General features: G+C 34.8%; 1 protein-coding gene across 1 annotated transcript in view; it reads left to right on the top strand.

Annotated features, from left to right (window-relative positions):
• The first annotated feature begins 2,313 nt into the window (after window positions 1–2,313).
• LOC149087628 (integrin alpha-PS1-like) overlaps window positions 2,314–14,522 on the top strand; it is a 153,362-nt gene continuing 141,153 nt past the window's right edge. Inside the window, exon 1 of the mRNA XM_089231545.1 lies at window positions 2,314–2,698. Coding sequence (XP_089087671.1) covers window positions 2,508–2,698 — 191 coding nt within the window. The 5' untranslated portion in view covers window positions 2,314–2,507. The remainder of the gene's footprint in view (window positions 2,699–14,522) is intronic.

Raw genomic sequence — 14,522 nt, 5'->3', positions numbered from 1 at the left:
ATCCATTCGGCGAATATCCTCACTCTCTAGAAAATCGTCGAGCAGAAGAGCTCTATGTGGCCTCGCGTTATCGTCCATTAAAATGAACTCAGGGCCAACTGCACCCCTGAAAAGGCGAACATAGGGCTCCAAGACCTCACACCAGTCACAGTGCCTCTTTCAAGGACATGGAGAGGTGTGCGGCCATCCAGCATGATGCCTGACCAGACCATTGAACCTCGTCCACCATAATGGTCGATTTCGCGGACATTGAAGGGTAGGTAGCGGGTCCCTGGTTCTCTTCATATGAACGTACGGCGAGAATCGGTGCTTAGGCTGAACCGGGACTCATCAGTGAAGAGAACGGTCGCCCATTGATCCATACTCCAATCTCTATGCTCTCTGCACCATGATAAACGGATTCTCCTGTCCGTAGAAGTGAGCGGGACGCAAACAGCAGGTCTTCTTGCAAACAACCCTCTCTCATGAAGTCTTTTGGAAACAGTCACCCTTGATACACGGGTTCCTGTGGCAAGTCACGAGAGAGCTGAGAAGCTGTAGCACTCCTGTTACGCCTCGCTATAATCGACAAATGGCGATCTTCTCTGGTCGTCGTGGCTCTTGGACGACCTTGCCCAGGCTTTCTCTCGATGGATCCGGTATCTTGGAACTGTTTCCATAAGTTACACATGACGCTGGGCGTTAAATTGAACTCTTTACAAATCTGGACTTGCTTATTATTATCTGGACTGCCTGCTTATAGCCTCCCCACAATTCGCCACCTCATCTAAACGTTGGTGGTTACTCATTTTTACTGTTACAATTTGAAATTAACCGATTGCTGCAAAATAACACCAAGAAATTCGCCGAGGTGTGCTAACAAACGAAATGCGTCTTAACTTACGCGCGCTTATAAAGCCTGTTTCTCTACTGGCTCCGCCTACACACACGTGTACGCTTACGTATTTGACGTACAAGATTTGCATTTTTGTCTAGAAGCAGTGGTTTCACATTCAGTTCAGTTCTTTTCATGAAATTCGATAAAATATGCAAATTCTCTTAATTTATTTCACCAGTGTATACTAACACGAGCTTTTAGGATTTTAATTGTTGGCTGTTTTTTTATCGAAATTTAACTTTAACAACATGCAACTTTTTCAAAAATCATCAAAATTTGCCCATATTTTGTGCCATAAAAAATTATAAAATAATTTTTATAAAAATTCCTCGTGTTAAAGTGTGTAACACTACAGTGTTGACAGACACACAAAGTTTCATGACATTTGAATGAGCGGTGTTCGAAAAAATGTTCCTTATCTAACAACAAACTTAGTTTTGAGAAAAACGCATTTTAATGAAAAACATTAGCATGTGTAATGCCTGCTAGCAGCTAATGTGAAAATACATTAAAAGTATTTTTATTACAGGTAGAACAAAAACTTAAACGCAGTTAGACGCAGAAAACTTCATAGTATTTAAAAACTGAAAAATTGGAAAATGTGTTTTTTGGAAAATTTGCGTACACCAAGCCCCTTAATCTATCCTGGATTAGCAAAATTACTACGAATTGCAACTTAATCATCAACATTCACATAGGATAATAATTATCAATTATTAAAATTTAATCATCGGTTACCAAACTATTTCTCAAATGTTAATAATTTATAATTATAACATACATAACTGATCTTAGCTGCTGCATTATTCCGCTGCTCTGGAATCAGCTTCAGCATCACTGCAGAGTTTCTTGGCCATGTTCAAAACCTCATTTAGGGAAACAGTTCATGCTCATCAGTTATGAAACGGTTTTCCCTAATTTTGCTTATCTCAGTCTTATTGCTATCACTTTCATTAACGTACTACATTCCGATACTTTCCATACTCTTAATGACAACAAAAAGTTTTAGATATTGAATGTTACATCTTGATCCTATAGGTTGAAAAGCAAGCTCTACTGCAGTTATAGTGAGAAATTTTAATTATTTCAATTAGGTTCAGCGTAATTACAAAACAAAAAATGTTTTTTAGTTCTTTTTAGGTGTGCAATTCTTCGCGAATTCAAGCATTTTTGAAATACATTCATATACAAATAGGAGAAAAGAATCACCGAAATTCATTTTGAATATTATAATTTTCGAGAAAAATTTAATAAAGCGGTGATTTAAGATGACATAATTATGATCATCATCCCAAATGATTCATTTCCCGGGTAATTGAACAACCGCGATACGCCCGAGCCACTTATAAAGCAGCGACAGTGCTGTCCTCTAGCGAAGAAAAGCGGGTGATTCAACCAACCCTCATAACTTTCACCGCAAATCATGTCTGCTTTTTAGTCTTCATCCGAAGACCGCAACGAGAAGATCGCGCGTGTACATATTCCGGATGCTGCAGTGACAGTGACAGCGCTTTTCAGCGCGAAATCATTATATAAATAATCAAATAATATTTTTTTTCATTAAAAAAAAAATTATATTACACATCGTATTTATTTCCCTTTTTAAAAAAACAAAAATTGTACGAACAAAATGCTGTCCGACAAAATATATTTCAGTGCTTTATGGACATCTGTTCTGTTAGTATGTAAATTGTGTTTAACGTGGACATTTAACTTGGAAACAAGACTGCCTATTATTAAAATTGGACCTAAAGACTCATATTTTGGATATTCAGTCGCCGAACATCAATTCGTTCATGATTCTGGTGAATTAGAGAATTTGTGAGTAATAATTCATTTTTTTGTTCATGTAAAAAATAGTAATTTTTCTTATGTGTTATTTAATATATTAATTATATTGTGATTTTATTATTTAGTGAATTGTTTTCATTATTTAAAACTGATTGTGATTTTTTTTCCCTTTTTTTGGAATTTCCAATTTTTATTCACTCAATCTCAGCATTCTTAAGATTTCATACCTCAAATCCACGGTCTTGGGCATTTTGCGGCTTGTCGGGTGAAACAGTTTTGCGCCATTCTACAGTTCCTGCACGTCTGTTTTGTTAATAAGTTGTAAGACCCATATATTTGATATAAGTCCTACGGTATTTACAAGTCAATGTAATTTCAAGCTAGGACTTTATTAACTAGTTATTGACTAATGATTAAAGTCAATAATTAAAGTCAAAATTAAATTTATGGTTAATTCTTTTATATATTCGTTTTACGGCGCAGTTGGGCTGTAACGCTTGCTTAAGATCACCTCTGATTATAATTCAGTCCATCAACATCCAAATAGAGTTTGTGTATCAGCACTTCATTTATAGGTATTACTGATAACAGATAAAAATTCGACGTCTACGAGATTAATAATGTAGATAATACAACGGTAGTTATAGAATATTTGCCCGCGTTTTAAAAGAAAATTGTAAATATTACAGAAAATTACACAAGAAAATATAAATCATGATACGGTATTTCAGTTACGGTATGATTCGTTGATAACGCGATATATATGAATCGGCTCTTATATACTTTGGCTCAAATTAATAATATTTTTTACTGAAATTCACTGATTCAGAGAGCAGTATAACGCAAACCTCCAACTCTTTCAGCATCAAAGACTATTATGCTTGTTGACACTTTTTCGTTTATATTACAACTCCGACCGGGATACCATATCATTCTTCTTGCAGTTGTCGTTATCCCTGTAAACAGTTTTCCCCTATAACATTTAGAATAATTTAATAGTTATCGTAAAGAAGTAGAGAGAAAACAATAAATAAAATATTTTTTTCATTCAAAAATCTTCTAGTTTTCAAAACGATGTTATAGAAAAAAGTTATGCAGAAATACATGCATACATAAAAGTAAGATAAATAGCATGATAATTCTAAATCCATTGTTTGTCTTTAGTTGCGTATGCGTCTCGATATCGATTAGCGAGAGTGCCGAAAGTACATTACTTATAATTGAAATGTTTTGAATTGGGCGAGATGCTGAATTTTCACCCACGGGTCGCTAATTCACAAACCGTCTGTAATCGCAGTATACAGGGAGATTCAATAATACCCCTTACTGCATTTTAATGGGGAACCGTTGATCCTAGGGCATATTTCCAATTATTGAAATTATCCAAATAACGTAGAGAACTCAGATATGTCATTCATGTTGCAAGGGGTATTACAGTTATTAAAATGAAAAACAAATTATTTTTTTTAAACGGTCCCCGTTTTTTTTCATTTTAATAACTATACATACCCTTGCAATACGAATGAGGTATTAAGGGTCTATTTATTTGGTTGTTTGGATATTTTTTTTTTCTAATTGGAATTATGCCTCTAGGATCAACGGTTTGCCAGTAAAATGCGGCAAGAAGAATTAAGTAATCACTAGAGCCCGGATTATATGCACTAAAAAAGTGGCAAAATATGCTCTAAAAATATGCAAATATGCACTTAAAAATGTAAAAATATGCACTAAAAAATTCAAAAATATGCACTTATAAATGCAAAAATAAGCACTTAAAATACAAAATGTGCACTGAAAATTCCAAAATGTGCATTAGAAATCTTGAAAAAGTCAAAAATTTCGAAATATGTATGAAAAAAGGGAAAATATGCATTAAAAAAGAGAAAATACGCATTAAAAAATACACCATGCAAAAAAAAGCGAATGTGTTTTTAAAATACATGTTTTCTATTAGTGCATATGTATTTCATTTTTACCAAAACATATCCCCTCATATATATGTATACAACATATGCAAATAACTTCTACATATTTTTTATTCAGGCAATTTTTTAGTTTTCAGTTGTTTTAGTACTGCTCAATAACGAAAATAGCAGTAATAGAAGAATTTCGACACTATTTCTAAAAACAAAATTAACATTTTGACACATCTCTAGAAATAGCCTTACAATAAAACAGTTTAGTAGTCGTAAAATACTTTATAAATATGTATTAATTCACTAAATTTCACATACGGGGAAAAAAATCGATGTTATGAAAATATTACGAACCATATTTATTTGGAAAATTATAAAAAAAAAAGTGAGCTTAAGTAAACCTTCAAAAATATGCACTTATACTGGAAATTCTTTGATTTTATGCATTTATATGCATTAATGCTGAAAAAGGCCAAAATATGCAAATGCATATGCACATATGCATTTGCATATAATCCGGGCTCTAGATCACCCTGTAAGGGGAAAAGTCTAATAAGCTTTTATATTCAGAGCTAAGTTTAGAAATTCCGCGACACGGTGAAAAATAATTTTGAGTTTCTTTACAATAGCTTCATGCAAGTGTATTTGTTAACATTGCATTGTTTTATTGAATTAACAGTGCATTATCGGCTCTTATTTCTGGTATGACTTGTCTATAAATCGATAAAATTTTGATTTCAGCTAGGATTCACCATTAAATCGAAATGAAATATGCGCAATTCAAAGTATCCATGACACAGTGGATCTCGCTTATAACTTTTACAACAAAAAAAAACCGTCATGGAAAAGCATTGTATGCGGGAAAACGTTTTGAACGGGAAATTTCGACGAGTATTATTAAGAGTTAGGACCACAAAAATAAGTCGTTATTCTGGAAAACATTATAAGCAGGAACGTTATAAGCAGAATCAACTGTATAGAAATTTCGTTTTTAGGTCCCTAAATGTTTGCGTCCTAATATTTTGCAGTTGCAGCGTTCGCACCTACCAAAGTCTAGTCCTTCTTTTCTCACAAACACATTTACGTGGTAAATTTTCCAATCACTCAACGGATAAACATATTATGTTATTGACAATGTGAATATTTGAAGGAAAGACACTTTCTCTGGATATATATAACATGTCTTGGTAGCTGTCCCTACACTAATTAGAGATGGATTGAATGGCGGGTGCACCGGGCGCGCACCCTGGACCCCGATTTGTGAAGGGGGCTCCCGCAAAACCCCAACTTTTACACTTTTTCTAATTTAAGGGAGGGGGACAATATTTTCTTCTGCACCCGGGGCCTCAACCGACCTTATAATAAATTTAATAAATTTCTTATGATAATTAATCACCATAGTTAATCAATGTCTTTTCATACAAATGAAGGCATAAAGTAGTTCTATTGAATGCACCTATGATGGAAAAAGTGTCAAAAATATTATTACGGTGGCTCTGCCATGCTACTCATGACAGAGAATTCAATGTGTGAAAGAAGCTGTGGTTATATAGAATAGGCATCGTAATAATACAAAGCAAGCATCTTAAAACCATTGCTTGCAAGCAATGCGGTTCTTAATGAAATACCCAAGAGTGTCTGAGGATTTTCGCGATTTCATGCTCGATATGCATTTATTAACTAATTGAATCCCCAATTAAACATTCTATCTAGACGGCATTCAACAATCAACATAACGTTGATTTGAGTCTGAACATATGTAAGAGTTGCTATACAGTTGCCTTTCTTCTGCTGATACGTATACACCAGGGCTTAACAAATCTCAGACGTCAGTCTATAAAATCGGTATTAGCACCTAAAACTTCGTGTATGCTATATTCGAGTCCACGAATAACACAAAATTGTCTAATTTCACTACAGAGTGTGTCTTTTATACATAGGGAAAGATATAAAGTTCTGGAGAAGTCGAAAATACATTATTTAGGACTAGTATTAGGACTGTTTCCTTGAGATTAAAATCATCCATAGCTCCTAAGAAACTTTCCTGACACCATTTCTTTTTTTACGATTAATCAATAAATGGTTCTCACTTCTGCTCACAACTCGAAAAAAAATTCGAGTAAAACAGATATGAAAAGAAGTACGGCTGTTTAATCATATGAAATTCAAACAAACTCAAAGATCCCTAATAAGCGGATATCAAATATGCGGTTGGGATAATGAGCCAACTTCTAAGAAATTATTAAAACCTCAAGTTTCTTGCGTGTTCTAGAGGTTGACATAACAATTTCAACCTTTGAGGCCTCTCTGAAACTGATTCCATTCCTCAGCATCAGCGAATTCGACCACCAATCCATTGGATATGTCGAAAGTAAAATTGGAAGATACTAATTTATACGAAACCTGTCTTCACCGAATAAAGACCACCCACAGATCATCAGCCAAATCGACCTAATAAGTTTCTTAATAAGGCTTATCCTTCTCAACTTAGGGTCTCGCATCAAAATTTATGGCTTTCAGTTTTGGGATAGTGGAGATGTATAGCTTGCGCAGCTGGTATAGTGTTGTCACCTGGAGACATCAGTCCCATTTTTGGTATTAGGTGCGTATTTTCTTTTACCCCTAACCTACCTATATGATCCACGACATGAACTTCCGTATTTACGTGAAAGGAAAAAAAAAATATCCAAAGATAGACTAGACAGACAGAGAAATATGAAACTTCTGTTATGGAGTCCACCGCCGCCACCATTTTGTCCAAATAAATATCTTCAACCACACAGAAAAAAAATACCTACATCCATTCTCTCTCTCCATTCCTTTTCCATTTTATGCTCTGTAAATCTTCTTTGTGTGGACAGATGTTGGAGCAAAAACTGGATCAAGTTACCTTCTTTTTATTTGCTGTACCTGTCTCAATACTATAAAAGAGATTTACTTTTATAAGTACTTCTAGTGTTCCCTTCCCTATAGTCCTCTTATCACTAATTTCCTTTTCTTTTTCTGCTTGTGTGTGTTTGAGCGAGGCTCGAAAGTTATTGCAGGGGACACGGATTTAGCAAGGGCTAGATGATGGGAAGGGATGGACTGATATAAGTGGATCATTATTAAGCCTGCCTTCGCCAATTTTGGTAGAAGTAAAGAAAAAAAATAGGATGTGTATTTAGAGTAGACCTTCACGAAGACACTAGGAAGCGTTACGTTACGGTGTTCTTTTCTGTTATTTCCTAATGATTATTCAAGATAATGAAGTAAGAAATTGCTGAAGATAACCTTTACATCGTGGAAATTAGTCGGAGGAATTCCTTGATGTTATTTTTTATCTCGATTACCAAGTATTATTTTGTAATTGTTTCTGTATCTCCCTGTGTTCATGTTTTAGTCAGGAACATTCTGTACAACTGAATAGCGTAATGAGTGACTAACAGTTATTATGATCACTTATCTACTTTTGGCAGGCGCGATTTGCTAAATTTTAGGCACTTTCTTAATACCTCTACCCATTTAGGAGCGTCTTGAGTGGTCTTCACTCATAGTATCTTACGTGTACTGTTTTGCAGGTATTTTGAATCCGTTGCTTTCAAGCACCGCAATGTTCAAGGCTTACTCACATTTTTTTAGTGGAGTCCTCTGAATATGATTTTTTGACAAGCTGCTGGGTGAAGACTTTCAGCCCTACGTGAATTTATGGTTTATAAAAAAAAATTGAATTTTTAAAAAAACTAAACCTGAAGAATTTCATATTGGCTGTCCGGCCATTTTTCCTGACAGCCTCATTCTTGTTGAACGGCTATGACGGTGTTTATTGAAATCCCTAAGAGCAAAGTTTGATGAAACTCTTAGTGCAACTTCGTTGTTAAGAGATTTATCGTTATATCGAGTATCGTTTTAGCGAGGTTTCATTGCATATTCCTAAACATTATTAAAGATTGGATTTTTTAGTTATTTTAATTAAAATTATTTCAAGAACAATCTTGACAGAAAGCAGAGTGAATTCTGATAAAATTCTCGCTTATAACGTTTCCACATACAACATTTTCCCGCTTAGTGTGACTTATTTTCGTGGTCCCAACTCTACTAAAATTCTCATCAAGTTTTCCCGCTTACAACGTTTTTTAAAAACCGTCATGGTAAAACTTTGCAAGCTGGATCCACTGTATATCCAACAATGCTCATGACAGTATTGTGTACACCCTGGAGGGTCATAAATCCAACATAACAACGTATTCTGCTCTTAGGTTACCACAGATAAATTTTTATCGCTTATTTTATTTATTTAAAAAAAAGCAAACCACTTTCTCTTGGAAAAAAAGGCATTAGATGAATGAATGTCATAAATGGCATAATGAAGAGCCGTGCGGTTTTGTTATTTGAAGGACTAGGCCCTCCAATGTTTGAAGAATACTTTGGAGTTCCTACAGGTGTCCCCTCAAGGTAAGAAAGATCTCCCCACCCTCTGCACGCTTCTAGTACCTTCCCACCCTATTTTTACCTTAAAAAAAAGTAAGTAGTGAACCCCAATGGAGTTTGTGTGTGTTAAGAAAAGGTAGAACGTTTAAAAACAGGATTCCTCAAGGCTCTCCCCCCCCCAATTCTCCAACCCCGAGGGCCCTTGAACATTTTTTCAGTGGGTTGAGGTTGTGGCAGTACTGTTGTTGCCCTTCCACCCCTTAAAACGGAAGGTTATTGCTGTGGGAGTAAAAAAAAAAAAAAGCTGACCTGTGTGAACCTGTAGATACCTGAAACGCGGCAAATACCTATTTCAGCTGTACAGGCAGCATTCGTGGCTCATGCGACATTGAAAACGGTTCGGTAGGGAGTGGTTCGGAACTGGTTTTCTTTCTCCTAGTAAAAATATTCAAATTTATTGCCTTTTTTTTCCTACCCTTCACTAAACTGGTGGAAAATTGTGGTACTGTATTGCACTGTTGACTTTATTTTAGTCGGTACTTTTTTTTTAAGCTTTCCCAGGAGCTCAAATTTTGAGTACCAATCTGTTACTACATACGATTTCCAACTGCGCTCCGCTGGGTTACACGATCATGAGAGCTTTCCTGGGATACCGCGGTATCAAAAGCTGTAAAATTTGCGATGAAGATTTAGGATAAGATATTGTGGAAATATCCGTGTTTTTTTAGGGTTCCGAGGGGAGAGTCCATTAACTATCAACATGGCCCCCACAAGGGGTGGGCTGGCAAGGCTCCAGCCCTGGGGCCCGGGAAGATTTCAATGATTTTTTTGCTTTTTCACGCTATAAATTCATCATAAAGGGGGCCCCGTGAAAGTCTGGTCGGGGGGCCCGTAAAAGATCCCAGCCTAGGGGCCCTGCTTCAGGATGTGGGGGCCATGACTATCAATGGTTCCGAGCGTACTAAAATGTCGTAAACCTCCGAGTTACTAGGTTTTTGTTTTTAAAAGCACGAATCGAATAAATCTTAGAAAATAAATAAATAAAAATTCCATAATAGAATCCATTTTAACACTTCATTTTGCTTATAACGTTAGTTACAGCGGATCCTGCACGCATATATACATATGTATATAATTAGTAAGTTAGATTTAATTTCTGTCAAGTTATTTACGCTTATGGAGTTACTTTTATTTGGTCAGCAGGGCAGAGGTCCTTGGAGAGGTTTCACGGAGTCCGTAAGTTGGGGGTTGAGGAAATTAATTAATTTAATCGTTTCTACATTATTTCGGAAATATTATTTTATTATTTTAAACGGAATATTATTTTGTCAACGGGGTCCGTGGCTTTTATTTTGGGGGCACAGGGGATCCGAAGGACGTAAAATGTAGAGAACCTCTGCGCAACTGATATCCAACTAATTTCCTCACCAGAAGAGAGTTAGAGCTTTCTTTTTTGCTGTTTGTAGTATTTGTGTTTTTGTATTTCTCTTCTCTTGTCCATCTCTGTGATTGGGCAATCCTTGCCTGTTGAGACGTGAATAAATAAATAAATATACATTGTTTTCTTATAAATAAAAGTAGGGTTTCTCCAACTTGATCATAGGTAGTAAGTAGAGTACGCAGGATTTTCAAGGGGAATTTTTTTCTTTTTGTCTCTAGGGAGAGAAAGGGTTAATTTTTTTTTTTCGGAAAAAATGCACTACGATAATATTTTCTGAAAGTAAGGTTACCCCCTCCTCCCCACTTTCGTGACTTTGGGGAAAACCTTTATGATGAATTAGTTTCCTAGAATACGGATTTAACGGTTTCTAGAATATGAATACCACATCAACAATATTGTAAAACATGGATTATAGTGTCCTTCCTTGGAAATACATGGAAGGATTGAGTACCTCCTTGTACAGGGTGTTCCATAAATTCGTAAATGGCTAAAAAATTCATAAAAATTGAAAGAATTGGTATACAGTATTTGAATGCAATTTGCGAAAAAGTTATTCTGAGAGTGGGGGGGGGGTTATATATGTATTTTTGGAAAAGGGTAAAAAATTATTTCAAAGTAATAATTTATGATTTTTACTATTATTACGGTTAATTAAGTAATTTTTGTCGATAGAGGGGCACTGTCCGAAAGCAAATCACAGAATTCTGGAGCTGAGTCTTTTTTCCATACCTTCTGTGTCTGAAACGTTCGTAAAACTTCAGCCGGAGATTCGTGACTGAAGAACTTCACCAATTGTGCTTCGTCCACATCACAATGAAAACCTTATATAAGCTCCAGTAACAGGTTGACAGGTAACAGGTAACAGGTAACCATTCAGGCATGAGCTGTATGTTAATCGTACAACCTGCATTTTATATGATTCTGATTTACATTTTTTCCAGTGATTTGCTTTCGCGTGCCCCCCTCCCCCACCATCAACAAAAATTCGGATTAATTTTTGTCCTCTTCCAAAAAAAAAAAAAATTCTTCCTTCGTGACAATAACTTTTTAGAGAATATTCCCGACTTCAGTGAGGAATTCGTCCAAAACTTCTTTTTAATCCTCCTTTGAACAGCACTGTATAATAAATATCCTTCAGGCAAGACTTTGAGAACTCGAATATGTGATATATTGAGTTGGAGCTGGTCGCGGAATCATCATCCGGTTCCAGGAAAAAGGACCCCTCTCCGTCATCATGATTGCACCTGTATCAGTACTTCGGCGGTGAGCTTGGTCTGCTTGTTGATGACCGGGTTGCTTCTTTCTAAATACCCACTGGCTAGAATTTTTCCAGAGTTTTTAAAGTCGGGAGATCCACTCCGCAAGTCCGCAAAACTGGACTTGGAAAAATTTTTGGTGTTGATACGTGATTTATTTCACCACTCATTAGATTCAGCGAAGTCACTAGATCCTTTATATGCGGTGTTAGAAAAATTTCCACTGATAACTGGATTTTGGACTTATCTTTCTTCATGGTTACGAAACTTTTCCCAAGAACTTCGAGATGGAAATGTGGTGTTGATGATCATTTTCCCGATTTTTCAAACGTGCTGATCTTTTCCTGAGTTTTTTCTGGTTGGGGGTTTTTTAATCCTCGAACTTATGCTGTCAGTTGCTCGCAGCCGGTCAAATCTTTTTCATTTATTTTGTTGACTGGAATTACTTAGTTATCAAGAAAACGTATTCATCTTTCTTTCCTTTCAGCAAATTATGAATGTTAATGCTATAACTAGAGTGGAGAATGTTGCTTCATGAAAAGTTTATCAAAAAATAATAATAACTTGATATTTTTAATTTTTATTATTTTTTTTTAATTTCGTGCAATGCTTTTTTTTTTTTATTCCCCAACTAAATAGTTGACTGCATATCTTTACTAATAGACAACAGCACATTAGTTTTGCATTTTTATGGAAAAACTTAGTTTAAGAAAATTTTTGAGGAATATTTTGCTCATCGAGGTCATCACTGATCATGCACTTATAAATTCATACTGCAGATGAGTCTAGTGAAACGAGAGGGCGAAGACAATAATTCTTGAGTTCCTTTCTCGATATAGAACAGCATTTCTCCCCCGCTTCTATTTGACAACATTGTCTCTTTTCGGCCTCTCGCATACTCAATTTCCAGAGGCCTCTAAACGTTCGTCTCAATTGGATTTCCCACTCCAATCGAGCCTCTAAAACAGGGTAATCCTGATGTCAAAGCAATCTTCAAGACGAAAGTTTCTTTTCCCTAGCATCCTCATATTATCTTCCACTGTCAGAAGTGTTCTGTGGTGTTGAGACTAGTATTATGGAAAACCAAGATAGACAAGAATACAGATAAGTGGAATTAGTATTCACTACATAGGGAAAATTCCATTCGCCCCCCCCCCCAATTTTGACGTGTTCAATGCTGGCAGGGAGCATTTGTAATTTAAAAATTTATTTTATCATTTTATAAAATTTTTGCATAAATACCTTTTTAAGATTTGAAGTCAAAAGGACTAAGAAAGATCTGCGGAATTTAGATCAGGGGTCTTAAAAAAAAAGTCATCATAACTACGTAACAGTGAAAGACGATTAAAAAAAAAGTGTTTGATAAAAGCCCACGGGCCGAACTGTTATATAACTATTTTGTATCACTAGGAAATGTGAGATTTCTTTTCAGATTCCTCAGAACGCTGTGCGTTTGATAAATTATCAGGACCGTCTCTATAAGTTCGCGGGCCCTAGAGCCCAAACACGTTGGTGGCCTTCGTGATGTATAATATACTTCGGAAAAAATGCCATGCAAAACGGTATAGGGCCTACATGATTATTGAATTTTCTGAAATGCTGAAAAACACCTTAAGGAACGAAGTAATTGCAGACTTAATGAAAGAAATAATTTTAGAATTAAAGTTAAAAGAAATAATTTTAGAATTAAAGTTAAAAGAAATAATTTTAGAATTAAAGTTAAAAGAAATAATTTTAGAATTAAAGTTAAAAGAAATAATTTTAGAATTAAAGTTAAAAGTAATAATTTTAGAATTAAAGTTAAAAGAAATAATTTTAGAATTAGAAGTGAAACAAATAATTTTAGAATTAGAAGTGAAACAAATAATTTTAGAATTAGAAGTGAAACAAATAATTTTAGAATTAGAAGTGAAACAAATAGTTTTAGACTGACAAAATGAATTTTCTGGATATTATGAAATTGGCCTTTCAATTTCTCAGTACATTTCGGGCCGAAAAAATACCATCTCTTAATAAATAATTTGAGAATTAGTGAAAAAAAATAGAATTAGTAAAAAAGTTTAGAAATTATTGAGAAATAATTTTAGAATGAGGAAAAAAATTAAAACTTTTTTCGAATAAATGAAGAAATGAAAACTTTTTTCGAATAAATGAAGAAATGAAAACTTTTTTAGAATTAGTGAAAAAAATTCTTTTTTGGAAAATTGAAAATAATAATAATAGAAAACTAATTTTCTAATCAGTGAGAATTATTTTTTTTTTACAAAAAATGAAAATAATAATTTTACAATTAGTGAAGAAAGTAATTTTAAAACTCGTGGAGAAAAAAAATCACTTTTTTTAGAAATGGTGAAAAAAAAACTACATTTATATTGATGAAAACTCATCGTTTTGATGAGAAAAACTATTTCATAGTTATTGAAAAAAATAATTTTTTACAATTATTGGAAGAAGAATAAATTAATAGTCACATAGTTAGTGAGAGAAATTGTTTCAGAATAAATAAGAAAGTTCACGTTTATCTATAGCAGATATTTTAGAATTGAGGAAAATTCGTAACTAAGGGGCCGTTCAAATATTACGTCATCATCGATGGGGGGGGGGTTTCCGATTTGCTGACTTTTGATGACAAGGGGGGGGGTTTGGATAATGCTTACGTCAGCAACCACCCTTTATGAAAATATGAGTTAGGATTCAGAGGGGCAGAGCTGATGACGAAATTTTGCTGACAAGGGGGGAGGGAAGGGGGTCAAAAATGGCAAAAAATTTGCTTACGTAATACTTGAATGGCCCCTAATGAAAGAAATGTTTTTAGATTAAGTTGATTCAGA

Source organism: Pholcus phalangioides, unplaced genomic scaffold (genome assembly GCF_987345545.1).
Source record: "Pholcus phalangioides strain wild (caught in Gottingen) unplaced genomic scaffold, Ppha-v1.0 ptg000004l_1, whole genome shotgun sequence".
Taxonomy (NCBI): domain Eukaryota; kingdom Metazoa; phylum Arthropoda; class Arachnida; order Araneae; family Pholcidae; genus Pholcus; species Pholcus phalangioides.
The sequence above is the reverse complement of the archived record's forward strand: the minus strand, read 5'-3'. Positions and strand labels throughout refer to the sequence as shown.